Source organism: Macrobrachium nipponense, chromosome 3, assembly GCF_015104395.2.
Source record: "Macrobrachium nipponense isolate FS-2020 chromosome 3, ASM1510439v2, whole genome shotgun sequence".
Lineage (NCBI taxonomy): Eukaryota > Metazoa > Arthropoda > Malacostraca > Decapoda > Palaemonidae > Macrobrachium > Macrobrachium nipponense.
In genome coordinates this window covers 105226997-105251211 of record NC_087202.1, presented here as the reverse complement: position 1 = coordinate 105251211, position 24215 = coordinate 105226997, and the positions used below count along the sequence as shown (strand labels likewise).

General features: G+C 41.8%; 1 protein-coding gene across 1 annotated transcript in view; it reads right to left on the bottom strand.

The window, feature by feature from the left end:
- LOC135221932 (integrin alpha-PS1-like) overlaps nucleotides 1-24215 on the bottom strand; it is a 188729-nt gene that overhangs the window by 48461 nt on the left and 116053 nt on the right. The window contains 2 exon segments of the mRNA XM_064259958.1: nucleotides 13736-13944; nucleotides 15070-15197. Coding sequence (XP_064116028.1) covers nucleotides 13736-13944; nucleotides 15070-15197 — 337 coding nt within the window.

Below are 24215 nucleotides of genomic sequence, written 5' to 3'. Positions count from 1 at the left end.
GTAGATAAATTACTGTAAGGAAATTGAAACTTGAGTAACATTAAATACTATTTAATATTAGTTATTTAATCTGCATGTAAGTAATAAAATTCCTTAATACTATGAGAATTTTAATAATCCTTAATATAAAAACTTATTTACTAACTAGGGTTGTATAACCCAACAAGTAATATTAATAAATCATACACTAATAAACAGGAATTTAATTACACGATTATAGACCCAGATATACATATGTACAATCAAATTCATCATGATACATTGCAGGTGCAAGCCAAGGTACAATGTGCAACCCAGTAACAACCGAGCTAAGGTCAAGAATGCTAGCGAGGCAGGTAGGAGAGAGAGAGATGTAGAGAGAGACCTAGGCTACTTTAAACTAACTATTACTGCTCTATGCAGTGTCAGGTGAAACTGTGTTCCCTGCTGCCACTGCTGGGAATTTAAGGGCCTCTAACGACTTTAGGTAGTGGCGTTTAACTACTGTCGGAGATTTCCAGCCTGTGTACTTTTTGAGATCGTCAAAATTCATATGTTGAAAATAATTAATTAAGGTGGCTACCGCCCTAATATCATGCACCCGTGGAAATTATTCCGGGTCAGTTTGCTTGATAAAGTATAGAATCTGTTGTCTGATCCCTCTTAGAGAGATAGTGCCACCCTTTTCCCTAATAAACAAGGGACCTGAAGATTTCGAGGCAGTTCTGCTTAAGTAAGCTCTTAGTGAATTAACTGGACATAAGGACGGGTCCTGAGGAAGTGGGACAATCTTCCATGGGGACCATCTATCTTGTGGGTCCTCATTTTTAGCCAAAAATTGACGATCTGGTAAGATTAGTAGTTCTCCAGAGGGGAGGAACTCAATATGTTCCGGTTCCCTAGAAAGGGCCAACAGTTCAGAAATTGTCATAACATAACATATGTAATATAAGAACATGATTCGTTAACAGTGTCCGAAGCTAGCTTAAGGACATCATTTAAGAACCAGGAGACCGTTCGAGGTCTCTCTATTGGTCTAAGTCTAGCACAAGCCCTTGGAATAGATGAAAGATACGAATCTGTCAGATCAATATTAAATCCAAATTGGAAAATTTTCTTAAGTGCCGATTTGGTTGTAGTAATCGTACTTTCTGCTAATCCTTTTTCGAATAAGGTTCTGAAAAAGGTTATTGCTAGATTCGTAATCATGGTTTGTGCATTTGAGTTCCTCAAAAAGGTGACTAGCTTCTTTACTGCTGAATCATATTGATGCAGGATTGATTCTAGTTTATCTGATTCTAGAAACCGGATGTTCTGAGGATCAATGGTTCGACTCCGTGGCGAAAAGATCCACTTGAAGCCCTGGCACCTGTTGGCAGATCCATTTGAATGACTCTCCGTCTAGAGTCCATTCCGACTCCAGCGGAGTGGACCTCGACAGAGCGTCCGCCACTACATTTCTCACTCCCGCTAGGTGAGTGGCCGATAGGTGCCATTGGTTCCTGTCTGCTAGGGCAAATATGGCTATCATTACATGGTTCACATGGCTCGACTTGGAGCCTCCCCTGTTTATGCAGTGGACAACCACTGCACTGTCTAATACCAACTTGATATGGGTTTTCTTGGCTGGTAAAAGTCTTTTCAGGGTTAGAAACACTGCCATAGCTTCCAGTACATTGATATATAGCTGGCGGAATGACATTGACCAGGTTCCCTGTACTTTCTTGTATTGTGAGTATCCGCCCCAGCCGCTCAAGGAGGCGTCCGTGTGGACTACTAGAGCCGGCGGAGGAAATTGCAAGGGTATTGTTTTCGACAGACTTTTGATGTCTGTCCAGGGCAGAGTCTCTTGCGTAAGATCGCCGGGATACGTGAAATTTTGTCCCGGGATCTCCGGTTCGCTCTCGAACGCCAAACCCGGTTTATATCCTTTAGTTTGGCTTTCAGCAGCACGTCTGTCACTGATGCAAACTGGAGCGAACCTAGGATTCTCTCCTGGTTCCTCCAGGACGTCTGCTTGTTTTTGAGAAGTTGTCTTGTGGCCTTGACTATTTCTCTTCGCTTCGTCGGCGGAATTCAGTGTGAGAGTCTAGATCTCACTGGATTCCTAGCCACCAAAAACGTGACTCCGGAGTTAGCCAGGACTTGTTCCTGTTTATCTGGAAACCTAGGTGTTCCAGGAACTCTATTACCTTGACCGTCGCCTTGTGGCATTCTTCAACATCTGTGGCCCATATGAGCCAGTCGTCCAGATAGGCTACTAACATTATTCCCTGAGTCCTCAATTCTTGGACTACTGTTTCCGCTATCTTCGTAAATATTCTGGGCGCTATGTTGAGGCCAAATGGCATTACTTTGAAGGAATAAGCCTTCTTTCCTAATCTGAAGCCTAGGAATGGGCGGAAGTGTCTTGCTATCGGGATATGATAGTAGGCATCTGTAAGCCCCACAGGGAAGCAAGGTCCGCACCTGCAAAACGGTCAGCATTCGGAACTTGTCACATTGAATGAATGAGTTTAGATGGGACAAGTCTAGGACTATTCTTAATTTGTTCGAGTCTTTCTTTGGCACGCTGAACAAGCGCCCTTGAAACTTTAAGTTTTTGACTCGTGACACTACCCTTTTCTGAAGTAGTTCTCGGGTATACTCTATCAGTTCCGCCGTCGGTTTTTGGTAAAAGGTGTTGGATGGGGGAGGACCTTGTAGCCAACTCCATCCCAGACCTCTGGTCACGATACTTTGTGCCCAGGTGCTGAACCCCCACCGATGTCGGTAGAGGTACAGCCTCCTTCCTACCTGGGGATTCTCACTGGTTGGCAGATGGTCAGCCACCACGTGCTCCCCGGAAGCCCTTGCCTCGGTTGGAGACTCTTCCGCTGCCTCTGTGACGGAAGGCTCCTCTGGCGCGGCTGCCTCTGGCGAATGTGTTGTACCCTTGAACGTTTGGGTTTCAAAGGTCGCGTTGTAAGCCGGAGAGACGGTGAAGGAGGTCGAAGCCTGAGCCTGTTGTGGCGGCTGAGCCAAAAGCAGAAACTGCTGTTGCGGTTGTGCCTTCGATGTTGACGGTTGACCTACTTGAGTCACCGGAACTGCCTGAACCATTGTCTGTTGTTGGGAGGCTTGGAAGGGCTGGAACTTCCTCAGCCTCTTCTTTCCTTTGGGATTCAATCCGGTGGACTCAGGTTTCCTTTTTGGAATGAGCCCCCAACGGATCTTTAGACTCTGGTTCACCCTCGCAGCTTCCGCCAAAACTTCATTAATGGCGGAATCGGGTTAACGGTTTGTTCCCCAGATGGAGGATCCAATCAACTCATTAGGTTCATGGCGGATTGATGCTTCCGCCAGAATGTGCTTCCTACAATTCTGCCGCGCTGTTATGAAGTCATACAAGTCACACTCACTGTATGTAGTAGTGACTTGGTAAGAACTTTAAATAACAGTTCATCTGCATATATGAGGGACGTCATTTCAGCCGTGGTGGCGGAGTTGAGGAACCTGCTGAGCCTTAATCTAGCGTCGTATTCCGCTTTGATTAGGCTGTCCGGGAGTCTAGGGAGCCGCTCGCTGAACAGCGTGTTACCGCAGTCCGGCGTCAGCTTACACCTGCCAAGAAAGTGGCAGGTGTGTCTACCCAGCAGTCTGTGGTTCCGGGGACCAGAAGGGAAGGTAAATCCATCTCCCGGAGCTGTGGCATGGGTTCGTCCTTCACGGCTGCCTGCATCGTCAGCTCAGCCACCTTGGATACGCATGGGGTTGGAGTCTCCTCATTTACTGTAAATATAGTAAAGGGGCTCCTGTGGGCCGTCAACCTAGTGTTGACGCATCGCCACTCTGTCAGACTCTGGAGCCAAGCTTGTTGTGCTTGCTCTCGGGGAAAGATGACAGTCTCTTTGGGGATTTTGTCCTCCCTTATCTTCGAGTTCCGCAATCCTCAATTGTCAGCATACCGTCTGAGAACGGCGCGTATGCTGCTAACCTCCGTGGATTGTTGCTTTTGAAAGGAGGTAGGTTTGAAGAGTCCGGCATTGGCAAGGGATGGGTTGCCTGTCCGGACTGAGGCAGTCCTGTTGCCACTGTATCCCGGAGACCCACAACTAGATTCTCCTGGGTCACCATCCTTTCCACTAAGGATTGGATGGATTGGCCTGAGGCTTCCAGCGTGGATGACAGCTGGGAGAACATTTCTTGGAACTTGGTCTGGACCAAGTTCCTTACCATGCTTCCCACCTGCTCCATCATGCTGGCTGAAAATGCCTCTGGGACAAAGCTTTAGGAACCTTCATTCTCGACCCCTGAAGTGGGGGAGTAGTTTTCGCCTTGTCCACCTCAGGTTTAGTAGCCGATGGCTTAGCGACGCGGCTGGTTCCAGACCTCTGTCTTGGCAAGGACTTTTTCAAGGCCTTCAAGTCAACTGGGTATTTTACCCTGGGGGTCACCGAGGTTGACTTCGGTCCAACTGACTGAAGCTTCCCGGTGAACCCCTGGAAGGAAGTAGTAGAGTTGAAAGAAGAAGAAAGGGATGGGCTCAAGAGCAAGCCTTGAGCCCCTACAGTACCTGCCTTGCTACCATCCTTACCTTCGCCCATGTTGTCCACAGTCATGGGCTCCCGGTCAAGGTCGAGAGCTGCCACATCTCCGACGACCTCTTCGCCGAGACCTTCCTCCGGCACGGCCGCGGTCATCGCTTGAATCTTGGCGATGATAGGGGCTGCTGCCGCTGCCTCTACCACCGCCGACTTCTTGGCCCCGGGGTAGATGAGCCCAGCCATCTCCTCCGAAAGCATGTACAGCTGGGCCTTCTTGGCGTTGCGGCCGAAACCACCAACCCAGACCTTCAGGGTAGTCAGCGCCATGTCCCTGACCGCTTGGAGACCCTGTAAAAGGGGTTATGTCAATTCTTAAACAAGAAACTATACTTAGCCTAGTATGAATTTACATGCTATAATCAGCTGATTCTCATTGTATCATTGTGTCATTGTCCGGAGTGATACCTACCGATTCGGAGGTGAACTTGTTCACCGATTCGGAGGTGAACTTGTTCACCAATCCGTAGCAGATTTCACAGCCCTCATGATGCCAGACCAAGATCTCTCCCACCTGGACCGCGCAACCGGCGTGGGTGCGACACACCACATGACCACAGGGCTCCTGGAGGACAGCGGTACAACCTTCCTCCAAACAACGCAAGACCTGCAAGTCAAATGATACATGAGTATCACTATAAACCCTCCGGAGATAAGTCCGGGGGTGCATACATTATGCTATTGCCGCCGGAGTTGTCTCCGGCGGCAGCATACATATACTCCAAGATAACATGCGACCTTGTTCTCACTAGCTCCGGAGCCCAACTCATAGTATCATCCGTGATGGAATAATGGGGAAGGCAGGCTATGAAAACCTTTAGACTCCGGCAGCGCCGGAGACGTATAATCTAAAAGATTTAGGTGGTCTCAAGCCGTCCCCCTTGCACAGGGATGAAGGATGGAAATCCAAGAGACAAGCACAAGGCCGAAGGGCTGGTGTTAACAAGGTATTTCGGTTTAAATACCTGGCGGAGTAGCAAGTCCGCTGTCGTGAATAAACCGAATTATAGTAAGATAAAATCTTGCATAACAAAATTAGTGGATGTTATTATATGTGTATCAATATGTACATGCAATCAGTAAATGATCCCGTATGAGGATTGATACCTATCACGTGTCTCAATGCACCTAGCTATCCCAATGCTGGGTCCGGCTTCGTGATAACAGAACAGGGGGTCAGTTATAACCTTGGCCCATATCTGGTCGATAAGGAACAGGGCTATTTACATAGACCATACCTTGAAGCTGGGGTCCTGGATCCGCCAAAGTGGAGGAAAGGGTGGGTGAAAAAGACTGTGGAAGGGATACATGACACTGTGGACCGGAGAGCATCCCGCCGGGCGAGCCAGGTGGCCAACCACGGCTCGGCCGAACAGGACACCCTCATCCCCATTACTACGAGGCATGGTACGGTGGGCCTGCCCACTGATAACCCTCCCTGCCCATCCTCCCCCCCTTTTAGGGGACTCGGATCGGCCACATGGTGTAGCGTGAGCAAGTCCACACTCCACTGAGGTGGGCCGGGGGGGTAGTAGTAGTAGTAGTAGTAGTAGTAGTAGTAGTAGTAGTAGAGTAGTAGTAGTAGTAGTAGTAGTAGTAGTAGTAGTAGTAGGGTGGCTCGTACGCGATCAGCTGGAAACCTTCTCAGCCGGGTGAGCAGCCACGCGGTGTGGAGGACCAACCGATCAAGAGTAGGCCTATAGGTCTACTAACATGCCCTACAAATTTACGTTGTCAATCATAATAAAACACATATACATATCAACAAACATCCTGTCCTAACGCGGGGAGATAAGAGAGGAATAAATATGGAGCGAAAGAGAAAGCAATGAGTCCTCTCGAGCAGCTGGCTTAACTTCGTAAATCGAATCGATCTGAACTAGCTGGCCTGGCAAACGTAGAGCGGCTTAGCCTAGATTGCCGAATTGAAATATTTAACCGAAAGGGCAAGGCGGCCAGGGTGGCTCAAGGACGATCATGTATAGGCTACGAATGGGTCAGGGTCCTTCTGTAGAAGACAAGGGTGTCTTACCATAATAATAGCATATAATACGTACATCTTAACTAGATATATGGTTGATATGCCAACCTGAAGATGTAAAATAAGGCTAACTGAGTAGGCTACGTTCCGAAAGCATGCGGTTCGGTCAGTAGGCTATCCTCTGCGATCGGACTAAACATTAAAACGTCTGATAAATAAAAACGCATCTATAAACTATATATATAGAGAACTGCTAAATGATTGAGAATCAACTTTAATTAGTATAGGGGACCAATTGGTGTACGACAAGAGCGTAAATATACGCAGGTAGCGAGCCATGAAATGGCGGCGTGGGAGCGGCAACACGCGACTGCCACTCCCGCATATAACCTATTTTAAAACAGTTTATCACGCCAATCGCTACCTCCAAATGATACCAACCGTTAATTGCAGTACTCAACTTGAATGCAGTAGCTACCTGACGTTCCATGATGCAAAAGGGAGAAATTTCGAAGCGAAATCACTACACTTAGAAAAAACGAATTAGCGAAGTCGTGCTATCAAAAGGAATGGTAAACAAAGCGCTAGTTGTAGCAGTAGCGGGGGCCTGGAATGGCTCCTCTGTAGACGAGGGATATTGAGAAAGGAAGAGACTGAATGGCAGGGGCACCTCTGGTAGTGGTTTCACTCCCCCCAGATACCATACCGACACCTTAAATAAAGGCGAGCGAGCCGGACTATTCTGGCATTACCATATAGCTTTTTCTCTGGTATTTATAGCAATATTTATACCTTAGAAATGAGTGCTAAAGGAACCATTTCACGGAGCAACACAGGCTAAGCCCAGAAATTACTTTATAAGAAGTTTCTGTACACTACTAGGAATGCAAATTGACTCTTAAAACTATATGCAAGTCTTTGTTACTTTATGGATTTTACTGATTCTATTTAACTTATCAGGAGGGCAGACCCCTCGTGCTGTAGGTCAAGTTGAGGGGCTACTCTACTGAGCTTTGTTTTGTACTGTATTACTCTAATACTTTCTTTTCTAATACTATTTAAATATACATGTACTTTTGTACATAAACTAGCATTTTAATGCATAAGCTTTCTACTTAAGACTGAAATATACTATATTAAGCTCAAGCCAGAGTTAGTCAGGAATCATAGGATTATAGTTACCTATGTAAATTTTACATCATCACTTCTGCTTACCCTATGTAGGTGCACAGCCACCTTATCTTCCAATGGTATAACATGATGCTTAACCATTAAACGCCGATTGGACGAATTATACGCCGACGACATAAATTGTCTGTTGGGTGCCGATTGGACGTATGATACATCGATATAAAAATTTTTAAAAATTTGCGGAAAAATACTTATAGGCCTACCAGGCAAAAACTTTTGAATCACGCGCCTTGGGGGATGCTGGGAGCTCACGGATCAAGGGGTTGTTTTGTTTACAATCGTTACCCAGGCACGCAAGCACGAATTTCTTTCTTCTCGCACGAAAAAACATCAGCGACACATCTCAGAAATTATTTCGTCACTTTGACATAATTTTTGCACCATTTTATAGTAGCCGTTACATGGAGTATTATATATGAAAATGTGCGCAATTTCATGTAGAATACAACTAAAAACAACTCATGGTTGTAGCTTTCATCAGTTTTGAAATATTTTTATATAAATAATGATGTGCCAAACTTTCAACCCTCGGTCAACTTTGACTCTACCGAAATGGTCAAAAAACGCAATTGTAAACTAAAACTCTTATAGTCTAGTAATATTCAATCATTTACCTTTACTTTGCAACAAATTGAAAGTCTCTAGTATAATATTTCGATTTATAGTGAATTTATGAAAAAAACTTTTTCCTTACGTCGGCACGGTAACTCTTCCGAAAAAATCATAAATTTTTTCATCCGATTGTCGTAATGTTTGCACCATTTTAAATTAGCCGTTACATAAAGTTTTATATATGAAAATATGCGCAATTTCATGTAGAATACAACAAAAAAACAATCCATGGTTGTAGCTTTTATTAGTTTTGAAATATTTTCATATAAATAATGATGTGCCAAAATTTCAACCTTCGGTCAACTTTGACTCGACCGAAATGGTCGAAAAACGGAATTTTAAGCTAAAACTCTAATATTCTAGTAATATTCAATCATTTACCTTCATTTTGCAACAAATTGGAAGTCTCTAGCACAATATTTTGATTTATGGTGAATTTATGAAAAAAAAAACATGTTCCTTATGTCTGCGCGGTAACTCTTCCGAAAAAAATCTGAAATTTTATGGTCCGATTGTCATAATGTTTGCACCATTTTAAATTAGCCGTTACATAAAGTTTTATATATGAAAATGTGCGCAATTTCATGTAGAATACAACAAAACATAATTGAAGATTGTAGCTTTTCTCATTTTCAAAATATTTGCATGTAAATCACAATAAATAGAAAAAAAACCACATTCGGTCAACTTTGACTCTACCAAAATGGTCAAAAAACGCAATTGTAAGCTAAAACTCTTCAAGTCTAGTAATATTCAGTCATTTCTCTTCATTTTGAAACAAATTCGAAGTCTCTAGCACAATATTTAAATTTATAGTGAATTTTTAAAAAATACTTTCCTTCCCTCCGCGCGCGGATTCTCCGCCGCAAATCTCCGAAATGCGTACGTCGCATTCTCGTAATATTTGCTCCCTTTCATATTAGGCGTTTTATAGAGTTTTATATATGAAAATGTGCACAATTTCATGTAGAATACAAAGAAAAATAATTGAAGGTTGTAGCTTTTCTCATTTTTGAAATATTTGCATATAAATAAAAAATATTAAAAAATTCTACATTCGGTCAACTTTAACTCGTCTGAAATGGTAAAAAACTGCAATTGTAAGCTAAAACTCTTAAAGTATAGTAATATTCAATCATTTATCTTAATTTTGAAACAAATTGGAAGTCTCTAGAACAATATTTAGATTTATGGTGAATTTAAAAAAAAAAAATTTTTACGTCCGCGCGTTACGAATTCATGCATCATTTTGTGATAATATTTTCTCTGTGTTGCTTTGATCGTTTTACTATGTACTATATACCAAAATGATCACAATTTAGTGTACAATACAACAACAAAAATTAACTCATTAGTTTTACCCATTTTGCTCACAGCGCGATTTGAATACAATTATATATGAAATTTTGTTTTTGCGCTATCATATATCGCATTATTTATATATAATAATGATATTTTTTTTCATTTCTGATGGTTGCATACTAAACTTCAGGCAATGAAAAAAAAGGAGCCAAAAATTAACTCTTAATCTTGAAAACTAAGTGCGCTATGATTTTTTGAAAAAATATTTTTTCCGCTTCGGCGCTCACTCCGAGACCCCCCCGGCATACGGGAGACGATTTTTATTATACTCCTTCGGCGTTAAAGTGTTAATAACACCAGCGCTAACACTAGCATTTGCTATTTTTCCTAATTTCTATTAACAAAAACTACCATAAAATAAAAATCATGGAAGTTTGCATGGTGTAAATAGTGATATGTCTGATTTAGTATAAGTTTTATTTTTTTAAATTTGAAGAATATAGTCATCTTTTCCTATTATTCAAAGAACTCATACTGAAGATAGTTTGTAAGATGAAATGTTTATGAGCTAAGGGAGATAACTACATAATTTCAAAAACCTTAGAATTACAACAGGGGTCTGACACATACAGATTACCCATACATCTGCTCAATGACTTGGCTTCCTAATACAACATAAATTTTGTCATCACAACTCAAAACTTATTTTACAAAAGGGAACATAAGCAAGAACATTTTGGCTTGGTTAGTGAATACAGTTTTCTGTAACAGGACCATAGGACTTGAACTACTCAAGGGTTCACTAGCCTGAATCCCAGAAATGCCTAACTTGAACATATAAGCTTTAGCAAGATTAGACAATATGAATGTGAAAGACAAAGTCAGTTCTGCTAATGCTGGTCATTCATTGGTGTAATTTCTCTGTTAATCTGGAGGTATGATGGTCAATTTGAGCCCATGATTTATCCCCCTTTAACTAAGGATCGTGGACTTTACACTAATGGAAAGAGCTTAGGTATGACCTCAGGAGAGCAATAAGTTGTCATTTGCATAAGATTCTAACCAGGCTGTATAGTCATTGAGAACCCAAATGTCAACCAGTCACTAGAATTATCATCCGTTGGCACACAGGACAAGAACGCCTCTGGAATTATAGTTCATTTCCTGTACAATATTTCTCACAAATACAGGTAGAAAATATTTCGATACCAGCCAACTCGGGGTGACTTTACTGCCCGACCAAACAAGCATTTCTACAAACTCACCCTTCTCAAAGGATTCTTTGATAAATTTGGCCATTCTTGCTGCCAGCAACAATGCCATCTATTCAAGTTTTGGAACAGTCAATTCTTTAATAGGTGCCACTTTTGCCTTCGCCATAATTAAATGAGACTTTCCATTCTTAACTGTATGCTACACAACCATAAGCTCTTTCATTGGCATTGCAGAATATGTGTAAGGAGTCCCCTTTCCCTAGACTAGTATTCCTATTAAAGGAAATATCAAGACATTTTTGGCCTGGGATTTGATCATCCCAATCCAACTGTTGCCTCCACAAATTTTGCAAGTATATCCTAATGAATCATAAATTTGTGCAACTGTTCTTAACACTTCCCTCTAAGTTTGACTGGACTTATTTATCTTCTAGGATTTAATGTCAAGGTATCTCCCTTTTTGTCCCAATCTAGACCTAAGACCTTATGAGTTGTTTGTTCTTTGGCACTGATCCCATATGTTCTGGGTATGGTTTGTAACAAGTCATTATTACTCACCCATTCCTTTCAGTACAAATGTGCCTGTACAAATATCTTCTTTGCATCAAAGAAAAAATTTACCAGTTCATCAACATTATTTCTGGTGAAGTGTAGGTTATCCATATAATCTTCTCCTCATTTTTTCTACATCATCTTCCACCAGGGACAAGTGTTTCTTAATTGTTGCATTCAACAGGAAGGGAAAACATGTAGCTCCAAATAAAACAACTCAAAACCTATACACTAACAATCTACTGTTAGGGTCTGCTGGATCTTCCGACCATAAAAATCTTGTATTGTTTCTATCCTCTTCTCTTAGTTGCACCACTAAAAATTCCTTCTTTGTCACTAAAACAAGCAAACAATTTTGTCCTAAACTGCAGTAGAAACTTGAGTAGGTCAGCTCTTATATGTGGTTCCATCCACAAACAATCATTCAAGCTTAACCCATTTTCCCCTGTCTTACATTTTTTTTTTATGGTGTTTTTATGTTGCATGGAACCAGTGGTTATTCAGCAACGGGACCAACGGCTTTACGTGACTTCCGAACCACGTCGAGAGTGAACTTCTATCACCAGAAATACACATCTCTCACTCCTCAATGGAATGGCCGAGAATTGAACCCGCGACCACCAAGGTGAAAAGCAAATGCCAACCAACCACGCCACTGAGGCGCTCCCTGTCTTACTGAACAATCAAATACTATCCTAATAGGGTTTGTTGCACTGTCTTTTTTTTAAACAGCATGATGTACCAAAAAATTACAGTTTTCATCAGTTTTAAAATATTCCACCATCTCTATGAACCCCCTATCCTCCTGATCCTTCAGGATTTTCTAATAGTGTCCTAGATACTGAGGTCCTTACTAAATTTAACACATTGTTGCCTCAGTCTATTCAAAGCCAACCCAAAGTTGGAGGTTAATCTATTTCTACTGCCTTTCAAAGGCAATGCCAGAAAATACTGTGTCAACTTTGGAATAGGTTATAGTACTTTCAAAGTACTCTAATACATACCTTCTTTTCCTGTTCTGTTATCTTACTACAATTAATACCTAAGTGGTCTAAACTCCATAAATGAGCAGTTCCTTCAGTGGTAGTTATCTCGTCTGTTTCCACTGCCAGTTATAAAATAAGAACATGAGTCTCCTTAGTGGGAGGAGAACTGCAGGTTCTGGTTATCACACAACCAAATATGGTTGGTAGCAATACTAAATTCTCAAATTTTCTAAAACTTGGATGTAATATGTTGTACACATTGTCAACCCCTATCAACAACTCTATACACAATTGTTCCTCTATGGGTAGATCAAAATATTTATCAGCCAAGCTGATTTTAGTTTTGCAAAATGACCTTAAATTCTTCTTAATGTTAAATTTCTTTGCATATTCTGGTAGCTAATCTACCACCATACGTACAATCTATACATAATCTACCCTGGTGAGGCACATTATAGCCTAAGTTCTACAAAGTGACACCCAGATTACTATGTACTCATTTTAATTGATACTCAAGATATGACACTGTGTACATATATGATGTTCTCTTACTGTATTCTGAATGATGGATTCGTTATCGTGAATGACGAGTTCTCTATCCCAGCCTAGATGGTTTAAGATCCGGCATTAGCGCAGTCTCCCGTTGTGTTATTCTCATCCAAAGAACAATACAGGAAACACTTCCCTATCCCCAAATAAACTATAAGATAGGAATACTTAAGTGATTACGATACACAGATCCCGATGACTTCTCAAAGATTGTTGGACTAGATCTTATCCATATGTCCAATTGCTTGAGCTAAGACGACTCGACTTTACTCTGTCGGAGCTGTGTCCAGACTAACTAACTGACCACCATTGGCTGACACCAAACATTCAGGCAACTAACTGAACAACGAAACAACCGCTGACCGGTAATTAAAAACTATCACAAGAGCACTTACAAACTAATACATGAAATAACCAAACACAAAGCTTATCCTAACCATACAAATATAACAAAACATAATATCTTCCTTTCATACAATAGGCATTTCCACTTATGTAAATGAGGAAAATATATGCAAAGATACATTATGACTTGCAGTAAAGTACAACCTCTCTTGTCCAAGTTTCGAAACTATTCATAGGAGATTATCTGATCACCATCTTTGAAATGCAGTGCAAGACTATGTAAGGCAATGATTTCTAGTAAAATCACATCAATAATTTGCTGTATTCAAAACTTTAAAATTTAAAAAAAAAATCCAATTTCAAAATACACACAATCCATGTGTCTAAAGGAAAGAAAATAAGCACTTATTTCTGAAAGATAATATTACAGAAAGAACTTACCTAAATAACTATATTTATCAACAGGAGAATCATTTTCTGTAACAGGTCCAAAGTACTGAGTCTTATCTTTCATTAAGAAATTGTCTGAAATATTTGATGTGTGCACTGTGCCTCGCCAGGTGTAAGGTCCTGGTACACCTAATACAGCTTCGTCCTCTAATAATAGACCACTAGTGCCAGCTTGACAAAATCCATATTGCTGATGGCCCCTGGAGAAAAAGAAAATTAATATTCTGTAATAAGTTAAGTATATCTTAGTTTTACCAGACCACTGAGCTGATTAACAGCTCTCCTAGGGCTGGCCCGAAGGATCAGATATTTTTACGCGGCTGGAAATCAACTGGTTACCTAGCAATAGGACCTACAGCTTATTGTGAGATCCAAACCACATTATATAACTGTCCCCAAGGCAACAAAAATGCTCTATTTCAAGGCCAGCCCATATATCACAACTGGGCTTTCAACTCCCTTCACTTCTTTATTTGCTTTCATCATAAATTTCAGGCATTAAAAATCTCTTATTCCACTTGTAAACAGTAATCCTGAGCCTGAGCAGAATTTGAGCCACATATACGCATTCTATTCAGTATGCATAGTAAAGAGTTGACCACCACTACATTCCCACAACAGGACATAAACATGAATGAGGAGCAGACTAAGTAACCAGTGTGAAAATATAACTAAATTTTATAAAGTCAACACCCAAGAAAAGCAGAAGCACTTCAGAAATGTGAGGAAAACAGACAAGAAATGCAAGCAAATATGTAGATACAATCTTGATTGTAGACTGAAAGTCAATACAATGTAGAGTGGGTGTCATGTATGACACAGGTTTGATTGTTATACTATTTCATGTAACAAAAATTCCAGTCTGTCTAAATATCGATCAAATAACATGTCATATACTGTACCTCTGCTCATGATTAAGGCAGAATGACTCAAGAAAAAATCATAATCGAAAAGCTACTTCGTAGTTTACCTTTTCAAAAGTTCAAGTGCCTCCTCTTCCTCCTCGCTCTTTCTGGAGTGCTATTTCTTTGCCATCTTTCCATCTAAATATACATTTTCCTCTCTCTTAATCATTTAAAATGCAATGGGAGTAAATAACTCTTGTAACAACCATTTTTCTCACTTACAAGGATTAAGAAGACTTTTTAAACGATAAAAACTATATAGTAAATAGCTTGTAAAACATTTGTTGTTAGTAAATTAAATGAGTTTGAGGTAATAATAGTGCATATAATCATTGAAATAATGTGAAACATGTAAGTATAGATTCATTAGAAATAAAAATATAAAAATTCTGACCAAATCATTGGGCAAGTACTACTTACTCATTTACGGGTTTTCCTCGACATGGTTCTAAGTAAGAATCTAAATCCAAGGTTTGTGACAAAACATAACACAGTCCAAATCCCCACTGAAATCCTCGTCCTTTATGCATATAACGATGGGCACACACCTGAATTATAAGTTAAAGAAAATAAAATTAAAAGATGATTTCACATTGACAAACAAAATACTAGTACGTACTACGTACTTGAAAACCCACAATTATTAAATGCTTCAAGTATCATGTCACCTCTCATCCAAATATGACAAATTTTTAATCAACTTGCATTTTTCATAGCTAACAAACCTTTGGTCTCAACAATAGGATAATCTTGCACCAGCTGGAAACAGGTTAAAAACAATCAAAAGATTGTAAAGCAAGGAATCAGTGGCATCTGGCAATTCATGCGTATACGAGCTGGTCACAGATCAGGCATAGAACACTGTGACAAGCCAGTCTTTCCCCCAACCCAGGAAAATAGAGAAGGGCAGCTAGAGGTGGGCAGTACAGCAGTCCCCGGTTATTGGCGGAGGTTCTGTTCCCAAGGGGGTACCAATAAGCAAAAACTGCCATTAACCGAAACTCGGCGATTTATGACGCCAAAATCGCACTGATAACCAGGGACTGCCAGTAAATGTTAAAACCTCAGGTTTGCTGGCTATGAAAAATACAAACTGATTAATAATTTGTCATTTGTTCATACAAACCTTCCTTCTTAACAAGAGGATAGACTTTTACTTAGAGGGATGTACAAGTACCCTAAACCGGCTGGGAGTTTAACCCATCTGACCACCCTTCCTAGAAGAACAAGTTCTAAAGAAGGGGGTCCAAGCCCGTAAGAGAATAGACAATTGGATATCTAAAAACTCAGCTGTCTGCGTTGAAACACAATGGTATATAACCAGATTCATTACATTTCAAGAACAAAAGAAAACTCTGCCTGTTCAAGCATCAAACCATGAAAGCCACTGAGGTTTGTCACCACTCCTCACTCCCCTTGCTCGAGAGAGGAGCACTTGCTACTGAATAGCAGATATCTATTGTATAGCAACAATACAAAATCAATACCAGTATGACCACCCTACTTACCTGTATCAGACCAGTTCCACCATATGACGTGCCTATTCTTTGACCCCTCCATAGGAAGAAGAAAGGAAAAAAGAAAAAGAAAGAGATCAGCCAACTCACTTATTCTCTCTTCCACACAATCATCTTAGGTAAGATACAAACTGTCCCGCCAGGGACACTAGGTGAATTACACACTTATTGGGCAACCACCACTGGACCCAAGGAAATAGTGTCCAAAGACCTGTGGGTTTGTTTGTTTGTATGGTGCATTTACATTGCATGGAACCATTGGTTATTCAGCAACGGGACCAACGGCTTTACGTGACTTCTGAACCATGTCGAGAGTGAACTTCTGTCACCAGAAATACACCTCTCACTCCTCAATAAAATGGCCGAGAATAGAACCAGCGACCACTGAGGTGGGACGCTAATACCATACCAACCATGCCGCAGTGGGCAACATCCCTAAGATAAAATGAAGTGAAAATGGATTGATGTAGCCAAGAGCCAGCACTCAAAATTCTATGAACAGACAAGTTTTTCTTAAATGCCAGGGAGGAACTTACACCTCTGATGTCATGTGCTCTATCTTGCACAGACTCATTGACAGAACTAGCATGTGAGGAGTAGGCCTGTTTATTCATCTCACGTAAACAGAATGAAACTGTATTCTTGGACACTTCCCTTCTGGACCAGCCTGTGTTAACAATAAGTCTACGGCACCTAGGTCTTAGGTGACAAGTCCTCTTTAGATAGTATCACAGTGCTCTGACGGGGCAAAGCAAGAGCTCTTATGGATCGTTGTCCACAAAGTCATTCAGTGAGGGAATGGAAAATGAGGCAAATCTGTCATCACCGAAGGATTCTGGGTCTTAGCCATAAATTCCAGGACAAATTTGAAGGCCACAGACTCCCAACCACTGATGTGTTTAACATTATAACTCAGGCCATGAAGCTCCCCAACTCTTTTCAAAGAAGCCAAGGCCAACAGGAAAACTGTCATTGGAGTCAGATCCCTGTCTGATTATGGAGGAGTTATGGGAGTTCCATTTGACAATGTTTTTTAGAGAGAGAGAGAGAGAGAGAGAGAGAGAGAGAGAGAGAGAGAGAGAGAGAGAGAGAGAGAGAGAGAGTTTCGTGGTTTGTATTGCTGTTGAGATCGTGTAGTATGTATTTATGTTTTTGGTTTTCCGTGTGTGAGAGAGAGAGAGAGAGAGAGAGAGAGAGAGAGAGAGAGAGAGAGAGAGAGAGAGAGAGAGAGCTTACTTGGTGGATGTATGGTTAGTGATTGAATTGGCTGTTGGTGAGTTCTGGGTTGTCTGCTGGTGCAGTTGGAGTTAGTTGTTTAAATCAGAGCTTTGAGGAGTCAGTCTGTAATGAGAAATCGTGAAGGACAGACGTTTTGGGCGGCAGTCTTGGCAGTACTAGTGTTGGTCAATTGTGTTGTGTTTTCTAGGAGTTCTTTGAGTTATCTGTGATGTGTGTTTGAAGGTGGTTGTGCTTGTGTGTTGGGAGGTTGTTGAGCTTGTGAGTTTCTGTTGAGTTGTGAGTTGTTGTAGTTGAGGGTTGTTGTTGATGTGTTGGGCGCCGTTGTGGTTTCTTGGTGTCGTTGTGAGTGGTTGCATGTGGGCTTGTGGGGTTGTTGGTTTGGAGTTGTGAAGTGGGGTTGTTGGTGAGCTGTTGCAGTTTCTTGGTGTTGTTGTTGTCGTGGCTGTAGTCCTTGGTTGTTTGTTGTGGTTGTAGTCCTTGTTTGTTGTTGAGTTGTGGGGTTGTGGTCCTTGGTTGTTGTTGTGGGGTTGTGGTCCTTGGTTGCTTTTCGTGTTGTTGTGTGGTTGTGGTTCTTGATTGTTGTCGTGTTGTTGTTGAGTTATGTGGTTATAGTTCTTTGCTGCTGGTTGTGTGTTAGTTTGTGGCGGTTGTTGGTGTCTCAGCGACCTCGTCCAGCATACAGCACAGCATAGCCCTGAGTATCTGGAGTTGGGGTGAGTACATGTGTTTGTGTTTTTTGCTCTGTGGAGGTAAGTCAATTGCCCTGCGTTTTTCTGTAACATGAAGAGGAAAGTGTGGCTGAGGGTGAGTTTGGCAGCCAAATTGGTTAAGTTTATGCGGGGAGGATTTTGCCCGCTTGTTTTTTGAGCTTGTGATCCCGCCATATGATGACTGACATATGAGCTCGAATGGAGCTTGAGTGAGACTTCTCAGGATTAGAGAAAGATCCCACACAGGAGGCTTCAGTTCTCTTGGAGAACAGGACTGTCTGAAACTCCTGAAAAATAGGAGATTTCCCAGGATGAAGAGATGTCTACGCCTTTCAGGCACAAAACCAAGCCCAAGGCCACTTTGTAGCCTCTGATAACTGAAACAGAAAGACCTTTCTCAACCCTGAGGAAGATCAGAAAATCTGCTATCCGCTGAACAGAAGCTCTGAGTGGAGAGAAACCCCTTTGACAACACCAATCACAGTTGACTGCCCATTTTCCCTGGTAAACTACTGATGAAGATTTCCTAAGATATGTGGAGATCTGGCCTGCAGCCTTTCTAGAAAAACCTCTTGCTTGGGGGAGATACTTGATAGTCTCCAGCTATGAGAGACAGGGACTCTACTGAATGGTGAAACCTTTCCACATGAGATTGGCAAAGGAGCTGTTGCCATGAAGGAATTTCTCTTGGAACCTCTGACACAAGAGACAGAACGGCCGGGAACCACTCCACTTGAGGCCACAGAAGTGCCACCAAGGTCATCCTGAGATTTTAAGAACTCATTACTCTGTTCAGAACTTGACGGATCAGGCAAAATGGAGGGAAGGAGTACCCCTTGAGATTGTCCCAAGGATGCTGCAAGGCATCCTCTGCTAGAGCAAGAGGATCTGGGAAAACTGAACAGTAAACCTCCAGCTTCCTGTTGAAGCAAGTGGCAAAGAGGTCTAGCATAGGCCTTCTCAAAACGTGAAAAAGCCTGTCCGGCACATCCTGATGGAGAGACCACTTCATGCCCAGGATTTAGTTCCAACAACTCAGCTTGTCAGCCACCAGATTCCTTTTAACTGAAATATACCTGGCGGAGAGCTCCACCAAGTTGTCGATCGCCCATTGGTGCAGCTCGACTGTCATCAAATGGAGCTGATGAAACACCGGAGACCCGTTTGTTCACATAGGCGACCACCGTGGTGTTGCCTAACATCAGCATGATGGAATGAAAAGACAAATGTAATACTGTACAATAAAGAGGAAGGAAAGAAAATGAAGGGAGAACCAGTCACTCACAACTCTCACTTACCAAGTACCTCTGACAAGGTGCTACCCGCCCCAAATGGACAAAAGGGGAGCTAGGCAAGTCACAAAACTTGTTGAGCAGCCACCACAGAACCCAAGGAAAATGTGTCCAAGTATTTATGGACAACATCCTGCAGGAAAAAAAAAAAGGTACATCAAAGCAGTCCGGTGCGACCACAACCCCATAACGCAATCCCTGCAGAATGCTATCAACCTTGTGAACTCTTACCCAGACTGCACATTTGTCTTCCTCACTATACAAGTCATATGACTGCTTGATCTGCCATTGGATTGAAAAGGAAATAGTTTTCTTGGACACCTCTTTCTTGGCCCTGGCAGTTCAGTAAGTACTAACAAAGACGTCAGCAATCAAGCCTGAGATTCTGAGTTCTCTTTAGGTAGTATTGCAGTACCATAACAAGACACAGTAGCATCTAGTCCTGATCACTACCAACAAAGTCCTCTAGGGAGATCGAAAAGGACTCAAACCTGGTGTCAGGGACAAACAGGTTCTGAATGTTTACTACAAAATCCAGGACAAATTTAGTTCAACCCATACAGATCCCAATCCCCTTGAGTGTTTTATTTTATACCAGCAGCTATAAAGTTTGTCTACCATTTTTGCTGAAGCCAGGGCAAGGAGAAAAACAGTCTTTAGTTGCACAGGCAACTAGTGAGGTTCCTCAGAGTGAGAATTAAATCCCACTCAGGGGGCACTGACTTCCCTGGGAGGACAGGACTGTTTGAAGCTTCTCAGGAGCATGGAGATCTTCCACAAAGAGGAGAGATCTACTTCTTTGAGTTTGAAGGCTTGGCCTAAGACTAACCTGTAGCCCTTGATGGCTGAGACAGGATGAAGCTTCTCTCAGTGAAGGAAGACAAGAAAGTCTGCTATCCACTGAAGAGTAGCTCTGACTAGAGAGATTGTGGTTAGTGCCTACAACACCAATCACAGAAGATGGCCCATTTCTCCTGATAAACAGCCAGCAAGGATTTATGTAAATAACCAGACATCTCCTTCACTGTTCAGTTAAAAAAGTCTCTCACTTGTAAGATATGTTAGTCAGTCTCCAGGCATGAAATGCCAGTGATTCTGAAGCCTGGTGATACCTATCTACAGTAGGCTGGCACAACAAGTTGTTTGTTCAATGAAGGATTTTCCCTCAGGACCTTGGACAACAGTCAGCAGGTTCAGATACCATTTGGCATGTGACCACTTGGATGCCAGCAATGTTAGCCTGAGATCTGGAATGATAACGCCCAGTTGCATCCTTCAAATCAAGCAAACTGGCGCAAGAACATATGAATTGATGTTGTCCCATGAGTGCTGCAATACTCTTCCAACACTGCCCTTGGGTCTGGGAATATCAAATAGAAAACCAGGAACTTCCTTTTAATGAGTGGCAAACAGGTCTATACTCTCAGTACCCCACACCTCAAATAGATGTAGAGGCCACTCCATCCCTATCATCTGTGTCTGGTGGCTAAGCTTATCTGTCACTACATTCCAAGAACCAACACACAGTGTACCTGAAGTCATCAGATGTCATGGCAGCAATGTTTGAGGAATACTTCCTCTGAAGACTACCTTGTAAACTCTTCGAATTTTTTTGCAAGAAATGTCTCCAACAAAAGCCAGGGATGCACCCAACCCCCTCATGCCATGCAAACCAGGAAGAGGTGGGTTCCATCTTTCTAATTACGGACACTACAAAAATTTCCAGCCCATGTAAAGAAAGTGACTTGTTTGTGATTAGTAATAGGATGCAAGAAAAACAAACTATCTGGGACATTTTCCATTACATTTCAGTACACCTGGAGTGCTTGGACCAAGCCTAATGTCATCAATAATTCTGAGTTCCTGTAGAAGGGTGGGGAATTTCTTCTTCAAAGGGGCCTCATTCTCGGCCAGAAATGACAAGCTAGAAGACAACATGAAGGTTAAGTGTGAGAGTGATGAACATTCTCCCCATCTCAGGAAATTAGGAAGCTAAAATGGTTAAAATGGTTTGGTTAGGAAGACAACTGACCATGAAGGATACCCCAACAATGACTCAACCACACAAATGTAGGAATAAGGTGGGACTTGTTCCAGCTAATCAGGAAACCCTTTGACTGGAGTCTGCTGACTACCACGCTCAGGTTGCAATGACACTTCTTTGGTAGCTCTCCCGTAATACACAATCATCTAGGAAGGCTACCAGTTAAATGCCTTCCTTTCTGAGTTCCTGAACAACTATTGTTGCTAATTTTGTTTAGATTCTCTGTGCAATATCTAGCACAAAGGGTATAATCTTGAATCTGAACCCCAGAAAGGTAATGGGGACGTGTTATTATGTCACTTTCAGATCAATAGAAGCTCTCCAAGTCCTGCATGGAATGAGTGAAAGTATTTAGACAACAGTGGTCATCTGGAAATTGCAGCACACAACTCTTTCCAGGAACTGAGGTGCTACTCCATGAAATCATAGAAAACCATCATAAAGTTTGCAAAACAGTCCTGGAAGACTCTTGAAAGCCTCCTTGGTTACCTTTAGAATAGTGGACAAGGCTAGGAGAAGAAAAGTGGTGGAGCCTTGCATGGAAATCAGAAGTGGCAGTCTCATCTGAGTTTTTGCCCATAAAGATACCAAACTCCTGTGTAGCCACAATGAACTGGAATTTTTTCCCATTCAAAGAAGGCATAAGTGTTGGCCATCCCTTTGTGGAATTGCCAGATGCTGAGATAGTTGAAATGAACTGCTTTATTTCCAACATCATCTTATGCCTCCCAGTAACTGCAAAGTCCATAATACCTCGCTTCACATGATTTATTGTTATAAAAGTGAAGGGGCAAAAGGCTGGTGCCACCCAAAGTTGGGGGGGGGGGCTACTGGTTTTCCAAGATTATGGAGGTACCATACTTTTCAGTGAAATATAAAAAGGAGTTGCCCCAATGGCTTTTGCTATTAAACTAGCAGGGAGGATGACTGTCTCCTTTCGCACTGATCCTCCTGGATTCAAGATGTTAGAACCAGTCGAAACTGATAATATGGTCATATCACATTTTCTGACTCTAAAAGGATCTGTGCAACAGACTTTATTTCTCTTTAGCCTTGGGTTTTTTGTTAACTTCCTCCTGGAACCTTTTTTTTCCAAGGGTTAATTCCTGCACGGTGGTTTTTGAAGACTTTCTTGGCTCTTTTTGGAAGATTTTAGAAAGTCATGAAGATAACCTTCAACTCTGTGTCCAGAGCTGTTTTGCATTCCTATAAACAATTCTCTGCACCATCTTTGGTTTAGTGGTGATCAGTACTAAGAACTTCTCCCATACTATGCATTATTTTGTTCAGAAATTATGAACAAGCTTTGGACAGAACTTCCTTATTATGGACCACTGTCCTCGGCGAACCAGGCCTGGGTAGCCACATTGTTGCTGCCAGGAAAGGGCTTGGGAGTCTAATGAAGGGATGTAGTGCCTGCAAGAGATAGAAACTCTAGAGGGAAGAAGGGTGGGCCCTACTGGGTTTCCTTCTCAACATCAGGTCATCACATGAGTAAAAAAGTACTTCAGGGAGAAAAGGCTGGCCCTATGAGGGACCTCCTCAACAGAAGGTTATTGTATAGGCAAAAATGTACTTCAGGGAAATGAGGATGGCCCTATCAGGGTCCTCCTCAACATCCTGTTATTGCATAGGGGAACCTAGATATTCTTTCAAGGGATCTCTCTCAAGAGAAAACAAAGTCAGTGCCCCTGGATCTTCCAAATTTAGGGGGAAAAAGTTTAGAGGCAAGATCCACTTCATGCCTAATATTGGGGCATCTATAACAATGCATGACTCTTGATCTCCATCAGAGAAGATATACAGGGAGATCTTCAATTCAAGTATCTTGGCATACTGGCCAAGACATGGAATCTATTTGGGAACATAGCAGAATACTCTTGGCCAAAGCCCTGCCAGAAAGATGTCTCCTCCCCTATGCTCTCTGAAACCTTGGCCCCAAGGGCTAGTCTGAATCAACCTTTATTTTGCACACATCCAAAAACAACTTAAACTCAACTTAATACCAGCATGGCTATCATGGCTATGTTTATAGCAGTTGGTATGTGCTGTTTCACTGTCAAACAGCAGATTATGCTGTTTACAGTGGGGAAAGCAACCTTTAGGTTTAGCATATTAGCAACTCTGCAGCAAGGAAAAACAAAAACCATGAGAAACAATCAAATGTATGCCATATATACGATTAGATAGGCAGAACATACACTAGCATGAAACAAGCTAGCATAGTTGTAAGTATACATGGCCATAACAACTGGATAAGAGAACTTATGAACAAAGAAAGGATAACAGTCTCTTATCCTGCCATGAAAAAACCCATGAATATCATAAGAAATGGGTTATAAAAAAGGGATTTTGACGTAGGAAAAATCTATTTCTGGGCGAGGAAGCCGTGTCGCTCCGTGAAATGTGTCCTCTTTAGCACTATTTCTAGTAAAATATTAAAATTAAGCAACCAACACAACAATGGGTGATATGCATTAACTAGAGTACTATACGTATTCCAATAATAATACAGGCGCCCCGCAGTTAACGGCGCAATCGCTCAACAGCGAATTGGTTTTACGGCGGTCGTCAAAAATATTCATTAAAAAGATAAAGCATTTTAAAGGTATCTTTACGGCACAATTTTCAGTTAACAGCGCCGCTAGCGCCGTTGACTAACGAGTTCATACATTTGTAGAAATGCCGTTCAGACCATAAAGGTTATGCAAATTATATTAACAAATTTTATGGAGAGTTAATACGTAGGTATTAGGGAAAAATA